Consider the following 18,681-nt stretch of genomic DNA (forward strand, 5'->3'; position numbering starts at 1 on the left):
ATTTTTTTCCATTAAACCCAAAAGAAAAATCTCTGGTTTTTTTCTTTATATTCACTTTAAGAATTTTCTGTATTAAGATATGAATCCTAATCCAATATTTCCTTGCTTTATCACATGTCCAGCATAAATGATAAAAAGTCTCTTCTTTACATTTACAGCATTCGTTTTAAATGTCTTTATACATCCTTGACAACTTGTCTGGAGTTAAATACCAAGGATACATCATCTTATAGAAATTTAGTTTTAAATTATAGTTTAATGTAAATTTTAAACCTTTCTTCCACATATTCTCACATTGTTCAAGCATTATATTATATCCAAAGTTCCTTGCCCACTGAATCATACAATGCTTTTTCGTTTTCCATTTACATTCAATAATATTTTATAGACTCTAACAATAATACCTTCATCACTGCCACACATTAGGATTTTCAATTCATTTTTAACAAGTTAAACCCATTTTTTTCCCCTGATTTGAATCTTTCTTTCAATTATACAGAAGATATGTAAACAAATGGCAGACATGACCTTCTGATTCTAACTCCTCCTTAGACTTGAGGGTAGGGTCAACCCAAGTTGAAAGATATGATCATAATTCACATTCGCTGATATCAGAGTTCCCCAACCTTTTCAGCTTTGCAGACTGGCGGTGGGGGGAGGGTGGGGGGAGAGGGAACAGTTCTGCACACCCAGCACTGACTGCCAGCTTAGCATGAGGAATTCAAACAGAAATCTTTTCCAGCCCTATTTGATGATGCTGAGAATAGATCTGGGTGCTTTGGCATGCAAAAGCAAACACATGTTCTGCTACTAAGTGATGTGGAAAGAGCAACCTTTTTAATTTTTTGGAGAGTAGTGGTAGTGAGGTATAAAGGCTTTAAAAAAAACCTGTAGTATAGCATTATCCCTTTCCAAGCAGGTATCCTTGGTCTGAAGAGTTTTAAATTTGTCCTTTTTTCCTGGCCTTTCAATTTGAGAAGAACTACGCGTCTAGTGGTGAGTTGCAAAGATTATTTTTTACTAAGAAAAGGTCTTTGAACATCACACATCCAACTTTCAATGCTATTTTATATACTTACTAGGGAGAAAGTTTTAGTGAACACAATAAAATAAGAATAACGGTTACAGTATATTCTTCAAATCTATGTTGTAATGGTTCAAGTGCAAGCAGATTATATAATGTTAATACATAGTGCTAATTCCAACATCAGTCTAAGCACAGGACAAAGCATTTATAAGTATTATAAATGAATTTAACAGAATAGCATAGTTGGACGGGACCTTGGAGATTTTCTAGTCCAATCCCCTACTCAGGCAGGAAACCCTACACCATTTCAGACAAATGGTTATCCAGTCTTTTCTTAAAAACTTCTAGTGTTGGAGCATTCACAACTTCTGGAGGAAAGTTTTTCCATTGATTAATTGTTCTAAGTGTCTGGAAATTTCTCCTTAGTACTAGGTTGTTTCTCTCCTTGGTTAGTTTCCATCCATTGCTTCTTGTCCTGCCTTCAGGTGCTTTGAAGAACAGATTGACTCCTTCTTCTATAGGGCAACTTCCTAATTTAACAGAAAATTCAATAGAAGCCACCTCAAGAATGACCTATTAGAGATGTGCAGATGTTGGAAACAGGAAAAGTACTCAGGATAGATAAGTTGTTCTTCTGGTACCATGGCAAGATGTAGCAATCTTCACTGAGCTGGAATTGAAGCTCAGGTGCAGGCAATCCAATGTAAAATCCTTCTAAAAGAACAATATCACTACTGCATGGCATTGTAAATACCCTATCTTGTCCTGTAGATTAGATGGTGAAACAAAAAGATCTGGTTCCAACCTCATTACACTTGTATATTTAATCTATCCGAAGTGAGCAGATTTATCCTTGTTATTTTATGGAAGAAATAGTAAAAATTAGATTTTCAAAAGGATTACTGTGATAGATTTCTATACTGTTACTTAAGTAGATTTCTACATTGTTTCTTAGCTGCTGCTTCCAAATGAGCTCATAATTTATATTTTCATTAAGTAGAAATGTAGGATTCATGCAGGATTCACCCTCAGTTCATTTTTTTTTAAATCTAGGAAAATGCTAGAAATCCCACTAATAGCTTTAAACTCCAAGCGGGAGAGAACTAACCTGGACTCCTGTGTCAAGTACTTCTGGAAATTTCACAGAGACTGACTAGCCCAAGGTTGTCTCAAATACTTTTTGTAGTAGAGTGAGAAATTGAACCTGGATCTTCTGACACTCAATCCAACATTGCTGGTATTAATGGTTTCATTTTTTTCGACATATAAGAAAGATTGCATTGAAGATTGAGGTGAAAATGTCTAGTCTGAGAAACAGTCGGGGGTCCCTATTAACTTTGCATATAATAGGAGATGCTATTCTACGATGTGTGAGGATTTACATTTCTGTGCTATTAATACTAAGAGATACTGTTTATGCATAAATGCTCAGATATTAAAGAGGAAATTTAGTCCAGAGCCTGGCTTTGAGAAGATGCATTTTTAAAAGTTGAGCAAAGAAAACTGGCTGCTTTATTTCTCATTTAATAGCTTTTCAGCACATTCTCGTCCAATATGCCACTAAAAAAATACTTTGACTTTTAAGTAGTGAGAAAGGATGATATCAGGAATAAATGAACACACTAACATCTTCAGAATGTTGACATTACACGATCCTGTCATGAGATTCAGCACTGATTATACTCTATAGTATCCTTTGCATATGAAACGCTGAATCAAGTTCTCCTTTTAATATTTTGGTATCTATCCAGGGTGCTATTAAGTGTTCTTATGGCAGCTTCTTTTAATCTTAGCCAACTTTCTCATTATTACATGATTTCATTTTCTAGCATTTAAATGCTTTTTGTGAGTCACAACTAAGTGCATTTTTCTATTTTCTATTTATTTATAGAATTGCTGCATTAGAACAAAATAGTGCTTCTAAATAGTGCAACTCCTAGCATTGTCACATGTATTGGAAAGGGTGTACCCCTTGGTACTTTTCTAAGGGGCTTGGAGATGGTCACCTCTGGTGCTTATTACAGCATTTCTACAGCCTGCGCCAGATGTGCCCAGTCTAGAAAATTCTTTGATGGGCTAAAGGGAGCCTCAGGTTGACCATCTCTGGCATGTGTTGCAAGATTCCCCACAATCTACATCAGAATCACTAGCCCTGAGAAATGCCTCCATAAATTATGCAGGAGGAGGCTCCTACAGCACTCACCAGAGAAGGCTCCTCGTAGCCTTATTCTAAGATGCAATAAGCTTAGAGAAGCTCCTGAAGTTGACCAAAGGGAAGCAAAATGGTGCAAGGCAATGTATGTCTGAGGAAGCTTCTTGGATGAGAAGTGAAATGTTTTCAAGGAAAAAAAATACCAAGAAAGTCCAGTTGCCTTTTGAGAAAGCACCTTTCGAACAATCATGACCTTGATTTTTGAGAATTTTCACAGATAAGGCAACAAACGCTTTCTTCAATTCTTCCTCTAAATATTGATACAGTTTTATATAGCTCTATTACAGTCCAATGTGTTTTCATTAAAGTATTAATTCAGTCCAACTCGTATCTGCACGGAGTTGAAATGGGTTGTTTGGAATTTCAATTCTATGTCTCTGAAAATGGGTTTCAGAGACTATTTTTTATCAAGTGAACCTTAATCGTAGCAAGATGAATAAAAAAAACCCTGGCAACTCTTTTTAGATGAGCCTTCTCCAAACTGATACTCTTCTAAGTTTTTAATCAACTCTGATATCCCAAAGCAGCATGAAATAGTCATAATGGCTGCATGAATATTGGGTAGGCATCAGGCTATAAAAGCTGTGACAAGAAAAACCTTCCTAAGTGTTGAAGATAATATCCAGTCACTCTCTATCCATACACTAAAAATATGTATCTCGGATGAAAAGTCTTTTTTAAACTTTTCTATTTTTCATTTATTGCTTCTCATAACATCCTTAGTGGTGGAACACTTATGTGACAATTTAAATACCTACTTTTTAATGGTAATACCTGCCAATGTATTTTAGGGTTTTTTCCCCCCCTCATGAAATAAAATAGGTGTGATGGTGCCTTTTGGAAAGCAAATTATCCCTTTGAGAAGGATTGGTTATATAAAGAATGCAATTTAAAGTAGCCATCTCAGGACTCTCTGCTTGAAGCAGAATCAGATATTCAAGCTTTTTTTTTTTGAGCCTCATTAGTTGAACTCATAAAACAACATGGAATGATTGTCTCATTTAGTCTTAATTTTTCAAAACCAATAAGACAGTTACAGCTGCTTTCCCAGAAAGGGAAGGAAATGCAGAATCTGGAAAACTGTGGTCTTTTCTGCTTGCTAAAAACTTCGTCTCTAGAGTCAGGATGGCCATTTTTTCAAGGCTGTGCAATTTTCTATCATCTATTTAGTTAAAACCTACATGAAAGGATGAGGTAGGTGATTTACCCATTTCTTCAGCTGATTTAAGGCTAAAATACAGACCAAGTCAAGCGTTCTAGGCAAAATAAGCTACATGTGATCTATTCATAATGTAAAAGTAATCACTAGTCACTGATTTTATTAACTGACTTCCCTAGCATTTCCCTTTCTAATCTCTCTCCCTCGCTCTGTTTTTTTAGATGGGTTTCCGTAGGAGAAAGGATAATTCATGTCCTGGTTCAGCTACATTTATTTATCACTGAGGCACTTGAGAGTAATATCTTAAGTTGTTGTATTATTTTTCTTAAAGCCAGAAATACAGATGTTGATAAATTGTTTTCAAGCATTTTCTCAAGCTTGATGGTGACAATTTAATCCAGAAAATACCATTACATGTGTGGAATGGTTGTGAGTGCCAACATGTTGGGGAAAAAAATACCTTCAAGAAAATATTTTCAACAACTGCATAACAATTGCGACAAGCATTGATTTGTTCGCTTGGTCTTATCCTCATCCTTTCAATTGCATTTGCAAGTAACAATGATATATTCAGAGGCAGCTGTTATGGAGTTAAAAGGAATCCAAGGCTTTTGTTTCATTATATAGGTTAAATAATGCAAGCTCCCAATATACTCACAGCCATGTGAAAAGTCTGAATATACCTATTGTTTTGGAGGAGACCTCTTCTTTACGTGTACGTCACAACAGGAAGATAAAGACTATTTTCTCTTATCTAATTAATGGATGGTGGTACTAACTGGCTGGATATATTTCCAAATGAGGGAAACAAGTATACTTTCCACCAATTAAGACAGATGCTAAATTAATCCCATGTAATTAGTGTCCAACATTTTTAATAGTCCTTTTCTCTGTCCTGATCCTCCCAAGATTCAATTTCATTGGATGACTTCTGGGAAGGGGAAAATAAATTCTTGTCCAGTTTATCCACAATATGCACAATTTTGTACACCTCAATCGTATTCCTTCTTCTCTGCATCCTTTCTAGATTAAAAGTCCCAAGTGTCACAACCTTACTTCATAGTGAAGTTGCTTCAGCCCTTTGACCATCTTACTGCCATCCTCTGAACCTTTTCCAGTTCTACTTCATATGACTATTACAAGAGCTATTTGAAGTTCAAATGCTAAATTTCTTATAGGGCAGTTTTGTGAATTAGATTACTTCTGTCTAAACTGGAAGCAGATGTGTATTTAGAAAGTAATGATTTATCATTTTAAACTATCAATGCAAAATCAGAAAAGCACCACAAAATATTATTTCACATAGCTGAAAAAAATCTCTATGCCATCTTATCATGTTTCCTAAGTATAGCACTATTAAGTATTAACACATATGGATGTATAGTTCAGACCCTACAAAGACTGTAATATATAATGCACACTTGTTCAGCTTTGGGAATCTCGCCTATTTATATAATAAATTACACCTGGCTGCAGTTTAGGAAAGATAATGGTAAGAGGAAGTTTTCAGGACGAAACAATATATTGTGGAGATTCCCCCCTCCCCCCAAAAAAATATCTTTTCAAAGATATTTGGTTTATTAAGAATTCACTAATCTATATATATAAAAGTGAAAACCACTCACACATTAATCATGAACTCTCCAGAACTGTAAAGCCTACAAACATGAAATTTGCCATGTATGTTCCTCTTGGCTTTGAGGTGCTCACTAAGGAAGGATTTTTCGAAATGATGATCAGAGCATTAGTATTTCCTATATTATTATAACACACTCTGATGCCAATTAGTTAGATGTTCTACTTCCCCTCCCAACTTGAAAATAACTCTGGAGAGAATGGGATAGCAAAGGACAGGCTTCTGTGGGTCAAGCCTCATGAAGAGAAGGGGCTAGAAAGCCTGAAGGAGAGAAGGGGATAGGATAGGATCTATGGGGCCAGCCTGAGAGAGAAAGGGGGTAGGATAAGAGAGGCTTCTGTGGAGTAGCCTGATGGAGAGGCAAGGAGAGGCTTCCGTGGGGCCAGCCTGATGAAGAAAAGGGGAAGAGAGGATCTATGGGGCTAGCCTGAGGGAGAGAAGGGGAGAGGAGAGGCCGATTGTAACTACTCATTAATTTTCAAACTCTAAGTGTCGATTTATCAAGCCTGATCACATAGTTTCATAGCGGAGCATGGGTATTCAGCTAGTTCTTAATAAACCATTTCAAATGAAATTGTTGAGAGTTTGTTTACTTACTATTCATGAACTGGTTCCACCTTTTAATTTTTTTTAATCTAGAAAAAGACATATCTGTACACATTTTAAATAATGAAAAAATGAAAGCTGAATAATTAATCATAAGTATTTATGGGATTGGATTAAATATATATATATTTTATTTAGGGATACAGAATACAAAGGACTTCAACTCTCCCTAGATCAAGTTTCGGCTACAAAACCTGCCTTCCCATATGCAAACTCAATTCCAACTATAACTGACAATAGAAAAGGAAGCAAATCACGTCTCTCTGGCACAAAGTCCAAATCTAGGACATCCCCTTATCCACAGGTAAGAGTGACCTGGTTTCATACGCTTAGAAAAGATTCTTGAGTTCCCTTTTGAATTGTTTTGCAATGAAGCATAACTGTATAATTGCCGGTAGGGGTTTAGTCTATGTTATCACTGGGCAGCATATTTGCACTGAGGGAATGTCCAAGGAAATGTAAACAGCATCAGGATTTTAATTACTACAGATCTAATGCCGGAAACTATTTCATATAACTTTGGAGACATACCACAAATCTTATAACATACAAAATTGCAAATGCTCATCAATAACGCATATAGGGAATATAATTAAAGGAAAAATACAAAGTTAAATTTGATCTCTGTAGGAAATTCTAGGCTTTTGCGTATTCACCTCACAAGATTCCATTCAATCTAAATTGGCATTCTGTGACTTTGATCATATTGTTGTCAATCCTGAATGATTAGGTTGGTCTTCCCTAATTTAATACCTCTAGATATATTGTCAATTCTCACTATACCCAGCAAGTATAAACAGTAACTATGATGCTTGGACCCAATGGGAATTATAGACCAATTTATATGGAGGGATACAAGTTTAGTAAAAGGTGAGGGATACCTGGGATAAAAATGGAAACCCTAAGTTAAAGGGAAAGAAGTCAACTAAAATGTAAACAAAAAGTTCAGTAATTCATGAGTTTGCTTTTCAAGGTTTGATGCCGACTTAATTTGGGTACGTTATAGAATTATATATCTTTGACACTAGAGAAAACTCTATTTACATCAGGCCAACCTTAATTTCATAAATATCATATGCCTACATAATTTTGATTATCTGCTTTGAATGAGATCCTTGGACTGATTTTTTTCTATGATCCAATTTTTTGTTTGGTTATCCAGTGCATTAAGAGGCTTCTCCAATGCTAAGTTTAAAAGTGTCAATATTCTTTCTAAACTGCTTCTTCAAAGTCCAACTTTCACTTCCTTAGAATGTCACAGAGAAAAACATTGACTTTAGGTATAGAGATGTCATGGATAAAATGCCATGACATCTCTAATGTTCTTAGCTATTATGGTATTCTGCCAAGTGCTAATTTGGGGCATATTTCTTGACTGCTAGTTATCTTACTGTTCACTGATTCTAAAAGGCAGGAAATATCCACTATTTCTTTGTAGTGATACATCTCTCTTTGCATATTTTGTTCTTCTTTATGTATAAACCTAATACCATTTTCCCCAATTTTTTGCTTACCAATTTTTCCTCACTAGAGCTTGCAGTTTATTTGCATTTTCATTCCTCAGTATGTCATAAAGGGGCCATTGTCCCCCACCTCTGGCTTTCAGCATGGAAAATATTTTCCTCTTTTGAAAAGTGTTGGAAAGTAGCACAAGCTGTTTTATTTATTATGAAGTGAAAAGATACGAAACATGAGAAAGTTTTCTTCTAACATTTTTTTAAAAAAATATTGACACCCCATTCCCAACAAAATCAATTCTATTCATAAATTAAAGTTTCAAGCAGAACCTAAATATTATTTAATTCAATTGATGGAACTTGGCTTCTTTCTGTTTAATAAGATGTAACTAATAAGATGTTTATTGCTGGGCTATGTATCGTTGTCCTATCCTTACAAAGTGACCAAATAAATTTTGAATCCATTTATTCTAAATTCCTAAATTTATTTATTCTACATAGAGTAATAGAGCAATAACATTAATAAGAAGCATTTAGTCACAGTTTTCACTGTTGTTTGCATGAATAAAACTTCAAGTTTATCAAGGACAATTACTGCACTGATTATAACCAGGGATGAAATGCTACCGGATTGAACCAGATTGCGTGATCCGGTAGTGATCGCAGCCAGTAGTTCGGCAATCCGGTAGCAATGGCGGAGCAAAGCTTGCCCACCTACCTGTGTTTTGAGTGCACTCCTGAGCTGGTAAGGAAGGTAAGTAGATTTCACCCCTGGTTATAACTATCACTAAAATAATGTGTTTGTTTTTTAATAGCTATTGATATTTAAGCAATACTGAAAGTTTGTTTTTATTTTGGTTATTTTTGTTAGTAAAATCATACTGAGTCATTTCCTTAATGATACATTGTCTATTTTATTCAATCTATTAATTAAATAGAGTGAATAAAATATTTAATATATTAGAATATTATACATCAAACTTCGCAAATTTGAAAGTGAAAGGAAACTTTAAAAAATTCTAACGTAGATTCAAAACTGGTACAGAATCACCATTAGTAGAGGTTATTTTAATGGTTATGCTGCATTACTTTAATCGAAGCCTTCCACCATCTGTTCTGCCTATAACAGAAGACCATACTTTATATTTCAGGGTTAGATTAGTTAAAAAGGCAAGATAAAAGTGATTTAAAAGCACACATATGTTCTGTGTGTAAAGTAGATTGCATCTTTTTATTATTTTATTATTTATTTTTTATTTGCATTTATATCCCGCCCTTCTCTGAAGACTCAGGGCGGCTTACACTATGTCAAGCAATAGTCTTCATCCATTTGTATATTATATACAAAGTCAACTTATTGCCCCCAACAATCTGGGTTCTCATTTTACCTACCTTATAAAGGATGGAAGGCTGAGTCAACCTTGGGCCTAGTGGGGCTTGAACCTGCAGTAATTGCAAGCAGCTGTTGTTAATAACAGACTGTCTTACCAGTCTGAGCCACAGAGGCCCAGAGATCTGTGATCTTCTGCTTGTTTAATCAAGAAGGAAGTTGCAGATGCCCAGTGCAACAGACGTTTTTGATGGCCGGAGAGATTTTGGTATAAAAGGATTCTCTTTGTATAACCAGACATGTTTTGGGAGGTGAGATAAAGACTGATAACTGTTTATCTATCAAGAGCTGGAGGAGTAGCAACAGAAAGTACAAATCTCACAATCAGTGAACACCAATATCTGAAATATTGCTTAGTAGTTTAATAAATTGTGACATATCTTAGTTGATATTTAACTATCTAAGCTAAAAATCTCCTGCATGCCATCTATTTTTTCAAGTCTTTCTTCATTAAGGTTAATGAGGGAAATATTATATTTCCTTAATTATCAATTTATATAGCCACCCATCTCACTAATATGAAGCTGGGCAGTGTGCAACAAAACAAACAATTAAAACAAATCTTAAATAATCATTAAAACAATTACTGTAAATTATAAATAAAACCACGGGAAAATGTACCAAAACCCCCACATATAATACAACAATCTAGTAGGCTCCCTATTACTATAAGATCCCCAAACCTGCTAAAAAGAACACATTTCAAGAGCTTTCTGGAAGAACAATAGGGTCAGAGCTAATTTAGCATTCAGAACCCATCATATACCCCTCCTTGATGAGACAGTTACAGGTAGATGTAACTGGGAGAGGCAGTCCTTCAAATAACCTTGCTCCATGTCATTTAAGGCTTTAAAGGTTAGAACCAGCACCTTGGAACATGAGAACATACTAGCAACTGGTACAGTTCACCAAACAGAAGTTTAGCATGTGCATTATAGCGTCATACATAACTGCTCATGTCACTGCATGTTGCTTCAGATGAAGCTTCTCAATACTTTTCAAGGGCAGTACCATGTGGAGTATGTTGGGAGGTGACAGGGCACAAGTAACTATCCAAAAATTTGCAGAAGAGCCAGTTTTTAAGTAGTATCTGGAAAGCTAAAAGGCTAAAGGTCTGTCAAATCTCAGGAAGGAGATCCATATGGCAGGGCTTCAATGGAAAAGGCTCATTTCCAAGGAACCACAAAATGGCAATGTTTAAGGGGAAAGGGACCTGGAGAGGGTCCACTCTATCCATTCTGACCTCAGGAAGTGGCAGTCCCATGCCATGTAGGGCTTTAAAGGTAATAATCAGCACCTTAAATTGAACCCAGAAGAAAATAGCGGGGAAGGGGGCCAATGCATCTCATTCAACAGAGGCATAATACGGGCAAATTTGGGAAGCTGAACACTGTGTGTGTTGCAGTAATTTATGCATGAACATTTATATGACCTCTCAAATCACCCTCAGTGACTCTGCATAGCTTACAATAAAAACCTAGTAAAAAAACAATAAATATCAATAAACCCCCAACCCACTAGTGTCAATAATCAAACGAACCATTTAATAGGCTGTACCCACTCTGGGGTTTCCAGTTCTGGCAAAACCAGGTCTTCAAGTCCTTGTGAAAGAGTGTGGGAGTCAATCTTATCTCCATGTAGATGATGTTCCACAGGGAGGGAACTACCACAGAGAAGGCTCTTCTTCCTGGTCTTGCAAGATGGACCTCCTTAGGAGAGAACCCCTACTTCCTGCTTCTCTACTCTGATAGGTCAGATAGATGAGACTTGGAAAAGACTGTCCTTCAAGTAATCTGGTCCCAAGCCATGTAGGTTTTTGAAGGTGAGAACCAGCACCTTGAATTGGACCTGAAAGCAAATTGACATTTAACAGATTCGAAGGTTATGGGGGAGGATTGCATTCCTTCTGGTGAGGGTGGCCCTATTGGTACGGTAAGTAGGAGGGGCAGATATGGCAGAAGTGAGGGCTCGTATCATCTTTTGGGGGTGCGCGCTCGATGTTTGAAGGTGATCACGTGCCCCGATCCCTCAGACTTCTCCCGTTCTCCAGATGGTCAAGACCCTCAGAGCCTAGGCCTCCGGTTGATGTTGTGCAACGCACGGTCCGTGGTTAACAAGGCCCCCCTAATTTGTGATCTTATCCAGGGGGGTTCCGCGGACCTTATGGGCGTTACGGAAACCTGGTTGGGCACAGAAGGGGTGTGCCCCTTGTTGAAATGTGCCCATCGGGTTTCCGAGCATTCCATCAACCGAGGGCCAAGGTAGGGGTGGGGTGGTGGTGGTTGTTATTAAGGAGAGTCTAGAGCCAAGGGAGACCACTGTACCTCAGATTGCCGGCTGTGAATCCCTCTTTGTGAGGTGGGGTCATAGGTGTCAGATGGGCTTGTTGGTCACGTACCTGGCTTCTTGCTGCGTGACAGCAGCCCTGCCCGAGCTCCTGGAGGTGCTTGCTGGAGTGGCAGTTGAGACCCCCAGACTTATGGTCATGGGGGACTTTAACTTGCCATCAACCGGCATGTCATCGACAGCAGCTCAGGAGTTCATGGCTTCCATGACGGCCTTTTATTTATTTATTTATTTATTTATTTATTTTATTAAATTTTTATACCGCCCTTCTCCTGAAGGACTCAGGGCGGTGTACAGCCAAGATAAAACACGAAATATATACAAGTTAAAACATTTAAAACCTAGCAAATTACAAAAAGGCTGAATATTAAAATTTAGTTTTAAAATTTTAAAAATATTAATAAAACCCCAAATTAAAATTTGACACTATTATGCCAGTCCTGCTTGAATAAATAGGTGTGTTTTGAGCTCACGACGGAAGGTTCAAAGATCAGGCACTTGACGTAAGCCGGGGGAAGTTCGTTCCAGAGCGTCGGTGCCCCCACAGAGAAGGCCCTGCTCCTGGGGGCCGCCAGCTGACACTGTTTGGCGGACGGCACCCTGAGGAGACCCTCTCTGTGAGAGCGTACGGGACGGTGGGAGACATAAGGTAACAGCAGGCGGTCTCGTAAGTACCCGGGTCCTAAGCCATGGAGCGCTTTAAAGGTGGTAACCAAAATCTTGAAGCGCACCCGGAAAACCACAGGAAGCCAGTGCAGGCTACGGAGTAGTGGTGTTACGTGGGAGCCACGAGCGGCTCCCGTTACCACTTGCGCAGCCGCATTCTGGACTAACTGTAGCCTCCGGGTGCACCTCAAGGGCAGCCCCATGTAGAGAGCATTGCAGTAATCCAACCTAGATGTAACCAGAGCGTGAGTGACCGTGCATAAGGCATCCCGGTCAAGGAAGGGACGCAACTGGCGGACCAAGCGAACTTGGTAAAAAGCCCTCCTGGAGACGGCCGCCAGATGTTCATCAAAGGACAGCCGTCCATCCAGGAGGACGCCCAAGTTGCGAACCACCTCCTTTGGGGCCACTAACTCGCCCCCAACAGTCAGCCGCGGATGACGGGGTGCCGGCATCCACAGCCACTCCGTCTTGGAGGGATTGAGCTTGAGTCTGTTTCTCCCCATCCAGACCCGTACAGCTTCCAGGCACCGGGACAGCACTTCGACCGCTTCGTTGGGGTGGTCCGAGGTGGAAAGGTACAGCTGAGTATTATCAGCGTACAGATGATAACTCACCCCGAAACCACTGATGACCTCACCCAGCGGCTTCATATAGATGTTGAACAGGGTAGGCGAGAGAATCGACCCCTGAGGCTCCCCACAAGTGAGGCGCCTCGAGGACGACCTCTGCCCCCCCATCAACACCGTCTGCGACCGGTCAGAGAGATAGGAGGAGAACCACCGATAAACGGTGCCCCCCACTCCCAATCCCTCCAACCGGCGCAGCAGGATACCATGGTCGATGGTATCAAAAGCCGCTGAGAGGTCTAATAGGACCAAGGCAGAGGAACAACCCCTGTCCCTGGCCCTCCAGAGGTCATCCACCAACGCGACCAAAGCCGTCTCCGTGCTATAACCGGGTCCGAAGCCGGACTGGAACGGGTCTAGATAGACAGTTTCCTCCAGGTGCTGGGGGAGCTGCCATGCGACCACACTCTCTACAACCTTCGCCACAAAGCGAAGGTTGGAGACTGGACGATAATTTCCCAAAATAGCTGGGTCCAGGGAAGGCTTCTTGAGGAGGGGCCTCACCACCGCCTCTTTCAAGGCGGCGGGGAAAACCCCTTCCACCAAAGAAGCATTTATAATCCCCTGGAGCCAGCCTCGTGTCACTTCCTGAGCAGCCAGCATCCAGCATCCTGACTCAAGTAGTCGATGGCCCTACTCACATTGGGGGAGGCATGCTGGACCTGATTTTTATCTCTGGACAGTGGTTGAAGGATCTGGACTTGAGAGATTTAGTCATTGAACCTTTGTCATGGTCAGATCACTCTCTCCTTCGTCTGGACTTTCTGACCGCCACTCAACACCGCAGGGAGATGGGACCAATACGTTGGTTCCGTTCCAGGCGCCTGATGCACCCGGAGAGGTTCCGGACGGAGCTTGGGCTGTTTTCTGAAGGTCTGGCTCACGGCACGGCTGAAGAACTAGTCGCGGCTTGGGAACTGGTCGTGACTGGGGCTCTAGACCGTGTCGTGCCTTTGCGGCCTCTGACCCGGCGTAGGTCTCAACCAGCTCCTTGGTTCTCTGAGGGGCTGAGGGAGATGAAACGCCGGAGAAGACGCCTAGAGAGTTCCTGGAGGTCCAGTCGTTCGGAGGCTGATTGGACACTAGTTAGGTCATATAATAGGACCTACCTAGTGGCATTGAGGGAAGCGAGACATTGCTATGTCTCCTCCCTCATTGCGTCAGCAGATAACTGCCCAGCCGCCCTGTTTCGGGTGACTCGCTCTCTCCTTCAACAGGGGGAGCGGGATGATCCGTTGCAGGGATGTGCCGAGGAGTTTAGTGGTTATCTATACGATAAAATCGTTCAGCTTTGGGATGGCCTGGATCAAAATTGGGTGGATCCAGGTGAGAGGTCGGAGAGCTGTCTTGTTGAGACTGTTTGGGATGAGTTTGATCCTGTGGCTCCCGAGGACATGGACAGGTTATTGGGGAGGTTGAATGCCACCACATGTTTACTGGACCCGTGCCTCTCCTGGCTGGTACTGGCCACGCAGGAGGTGACACGAGGCGGGGCTCCAGGGGATTACTTATGCTTCTCTGTTGGAGGAGGTCTTTCCTGCCGCCTTGAAAGAGGCGGTGGTGAGACCTCTCCTCAAGAAGCCTTCCCTGGACCCAGCTGTTTTAGGTAATTATCATCTGGTCTCCAACCTTCACTTTGTGGTGAAGGTTGTAGAGAGTGTGGTGGCACGTCAATTACCCCAGTACCTGGATGAAACTGTCTATCTAGACCCGTTCCAGTCCGGCTTTCGGCCGGATACAGCATGGAGATGGCTTTGGTCGCGTTGGTTGATGATCTCTGGAGGGCCAGGGATAGGGGTTATTCCTCTGCCTTGGTCCTATTAGACCTCTCAGCGGCTTTTGATACCATCGACCATGGTATCTTGCTACACCGGTTGGAGGGATTGGGAGTGGGAGGCACCGTTCGGTGGTTCTCCTCCTATCTCTCTGATCGGTCACAGACGGTGTTGACGGGAGGGCAGAGATCGACCCCGAGGCACCTCACTTGTGGGGTGCCGCAGGGGTCGATTCTCTCGCCTCTCCTGTTCAACATCTATATGAAGCCACTGGGTGAGATCATCAGTGGTTTCGGTGTGAGGTACCAACTGTACTCTGATGATACTCAGCTGTACTTTTCCACACCAGGCCACCCCAACGAAGCTATCAAAGTGCTGTCTGGAGTGCTGTCTGGAGGCCGTACGGGTCTGGATGGGGAAAAACAGGCTCAAGCTCAATCCCTCCAAGACAGAGTGGCTGTGGATGCCGGCACCCCGGTACAGTCAGCTGCAGCCGCGGCTGACTGTTGGGGGCGAGTCATTGGCCCCAATGGAAAGGGTGCGCAACTTGGGCATTCTCCTGGATGGACAGCTGTCTTTTGAAGACCATTTGACGGCCGTCTGCAGGAGAGCTTTTTACCAGGTTCGCCTGGTCCGCCAGTTGCGCCCCTTCCTAGACCAGGATGCCCTATGCATGGTCACTCATGCTATCGTGACATCTCGCCTGGATTACTGCAATGCTCTCTTCCCTTGAAGAGCACCCGGAGGCTCCAGTTAGTCCAAAATGCGGCTGCGCAGGTGATAGAGGGAGCCCCTCGTGGTTCCCACGTGATACCACTCCTGCGCAGACTGCACTGGCTACCTGTGGCCTTTCGGGTGCGCTTCAAGGTTTTGGTAACTATCTTCAAAGCGCTCCATGGCTTAGGGCCGGGTTACTTACGGGACCGACTGCTGCCACCAATTGCCTCCCACCGACCCGTGCGCTCTCACAGGGAGGGACTCCTTAGGGTGCCGTCCGCCAGGCAGTGCCGACTGGCGACACCCAGGGGAAGGGCCTTCTCTGTGGGGGCTCCTACCCTCTGGAATGAACTTCCCCCAGGTCTCCGTCAACTTCCTGACCTTTGAACCTTTCGCCGCGAGCTTAAGACACATCTATTTATCTGCGCAGGACTGGGCTAGAATTTTAATTTTAAATTTAGTTTTTAACGGGGTTTCATTATTTTAATTATAATTTTAAATTCGGCCTTATTCAATAAATTTTTTAATTAGTGTTTTATCTTGTATTTATATTTTTGTTTTTATCAGGCTGTAAACCACCCTGAGCCCCTCAGGAGATAGGGCGGTATAAAAATGTGATTAAATAAATAAATAAATAAATAAATAAATAAATAAATAAATAGATAGCCAATACAGCTCCAGCAGGAGAAGTGACACATCTGCACATATAGGCCTGCACAAAGAATAGAATAGAATAGAATAGAATAGAATAGAATAGAATAGAATAGAATAGAATAGAATAGAATAGAATAGAATAGAATAGAATTTATTGGCCAAGTGTGATTGGACACACAAGGAATTTGTTTTGGTGCATATGCTCTCAGTGTACATAAAAGAAAAGAAAAAAAATACCTTCATCGAAGGTACAACATTTACAACACAAATAATGGTCATAGGTTGCAATTTAACCCTTAGTGATAGCAACAAAAAGTTACAGTCATACAGTCATAAGTGGAAAGAGATTGGTGATGAAAATGATGAGAAGATTAATAGTAGTGTAGATTTAGTAAATAGTTTGACATTGTTGAGGGAATTACTTGTTTAGCAGAGTGATGGCCTTCGGGAAAAAACTATTCTTGTGTCTAGTTGTTCTGGTGTCCAATCCTCGATAGCGTCGTTTTGAGGGTAGGAGTTGAAACAGCTTATGTCCAGGATATGAGGGATCTGTAAATATTTTCACAGCCCTCTTCTTGATTCGTGCAATATACAGGTCCTCAATGGAAGGCAGGTTGGTAGCAATTATTTTTTCTGCAGTTCTAATTATCCTCTGAAGTCTGTGTCTTTCTTGTTGGGTTGCAGAACCGAACCAGACAGTTATAGAGGTGCAAATGACAGACTCAATAATTCCTCTGTAGAACTGGATCAGTAGCTCCTTGGGCAGTTTGAGCTTTCTGAGTTGGCGCAGAAAGAACAGTCTTTGTTGTCCTTTTTTGATGATGTTTTTGATGTTAACTGTCCATTTTAGATCTCGTGATATGATAGAACCTAGAAATTTGAAGATTTCTACTGTTGATACTGTGTTGTCAAGTATTGTGAGAGGTAGGAGACGACTTCCGGTATCCAGCGGCAACGGACGTCTGGAAGGCTTCTCCTGCCTCCAGCGCCCGAATCCGGCCGCCGCCGAGGCCCCCAGGGGCCAGGTGTTCCGAAAAGGACACCTGCCGCACGGACGGCTCGCCAGGGGTCTCCCAGCCGACATACAGGACTGTGGGGACCGATGCTGGCGCGTCCTAGGCTCGGCGGGGTTCGGAGGCCACAGGCCGCGGCCATTATTTTGGTCGTCGCCTGGGCCGCTGTGCCCGGTGACACCGGGGCATTGGATTTATAACTGCAGCAGCCTGGTGGTGAACAGGGAACGGAGAAGAATTGAGAAGAAGAAGGAAAGGAATTATCGGTAAACGTGAGTGGACTGCTCCGGAGTGCGGGGGGGTTTTTTCTCCCCTGCGGTCGGAAGGAGCACGAGTTATTCTGGAGAGAGGAGAACTTAAAATAAGAAGATTACCGGTTTTGTGGAGCTCTGGAGAGAAGAGGTGATGGAGAAATTTAGGAGGGAAGGTTTGAGGCCCCCCCTCCTTCTGGGGAACAGTGGTGGCGCCCAGCTTCCGCCTTCACTATGAGAATTTTGATGACATCACTTCCCTTCGGCTTCCTGGTTGACTAACTGTACTCTGGACTCGTTGCTCCTGTGAGTGCCCCCTGGTGGATCCGGAGGAAATTACAAGGATACTGTGCTTGCCTGAGGATTTTGATTCTTTTTTACAAATGGCAAAAGGTCAGAGACCACCTGCGGGAGAGATGGAGAGAATTCTGGAAAAGTTATCCAATATGGACAAGAAACTGGATGATTTGCAAAGAGGCCAAACGGAAATAAGAGCAGAAATTGTGACTATCCAAAAGGATTTAAAGGATACTCAACAAGTCGCAGCAGAAAACAAGCAGAAAGTGGAAGGTCTGGAGGAGAGATGCGGCAGTGCAGAAAAGAGAGGAGACGACAGGCAATGCTGTGCTTGGACCACAGATGGATAAAATGTCTTATTTCCTTAGGTTTCAAAATTTGGAACAAGTGGACCAAGAAGACTTGAGAGATGTTGTGACTAAATTGTTCGGAGAATTTCTTGGGAGAGGTGTTGATTTCATGAATTGGGATGTGGGTCGAGTTTATAGAGTTAATTGCAATATGCACGCACGCATGCAGTTCCCAGAGAGGTTCATGTCAAATTTGTGAGAAGAGAGACGAGAGATGAAATTCTTAGAAAACATAGGAGTGGGGCACTGATTTACAGGGGCAGGGAGATAGCCATTCTGAGGCAGATTCCCAGACAGGTACGTGAAAAAAGAAAGAAATATTATTTTTTGTCAAGCAAATTGTACCAGAGAGGAGTGGTCTACAGATGGCTGATGCCAGAGGGATTGATGATTTTCCGGGAGGGCATTACGAAAAAAATCAGTACAATTGCGGAGGCTACGGCCTATGTGGAGGAACACAAAGCCTTCCTGGAATCAGATGACCCAGGAATTGAAG

General features: G+C 41.7%; 1 protein-coding gene across 1 annotated transcript in view; it reads left to right on the plus strand.

Annotated features, from left to right (window-relative positions):
- SIM1 (SIM bHLH transcription factor 1) overlaps positions 1-18,681 on the plus strand; it is an 86,211-nt gene that overhangs the window by 53,421 nt on the left and 14,109 nt on the right. The window contains exon 9 of the mRNA XM_058174783.1: positions 6,779-6,944. Within this exon, the coding sequence (XP_058030766.1) occupies positions 6,779-6,944 (166 nt within the window). The remainder of the gene's footprint in view (positions 1-6,778; positions 6,945-18,681) is intronic.

The sequence above is a fragment of the Ahaetulla prasina genome, chromosome 1 (genome assembly GCF_028640845.1).
Source record: "Ahaetulla prasina isolate Xishuangbanna chromosome 1, ASM2864084v1, whole genome shotgun sequence".
Classification (NCBI taxonomy): Eukaryota; Metazoa; Chordata; class Lepidosauria; order Squamata; family Colubridae; genus Ahaetulla; species Ahaetulla prasina.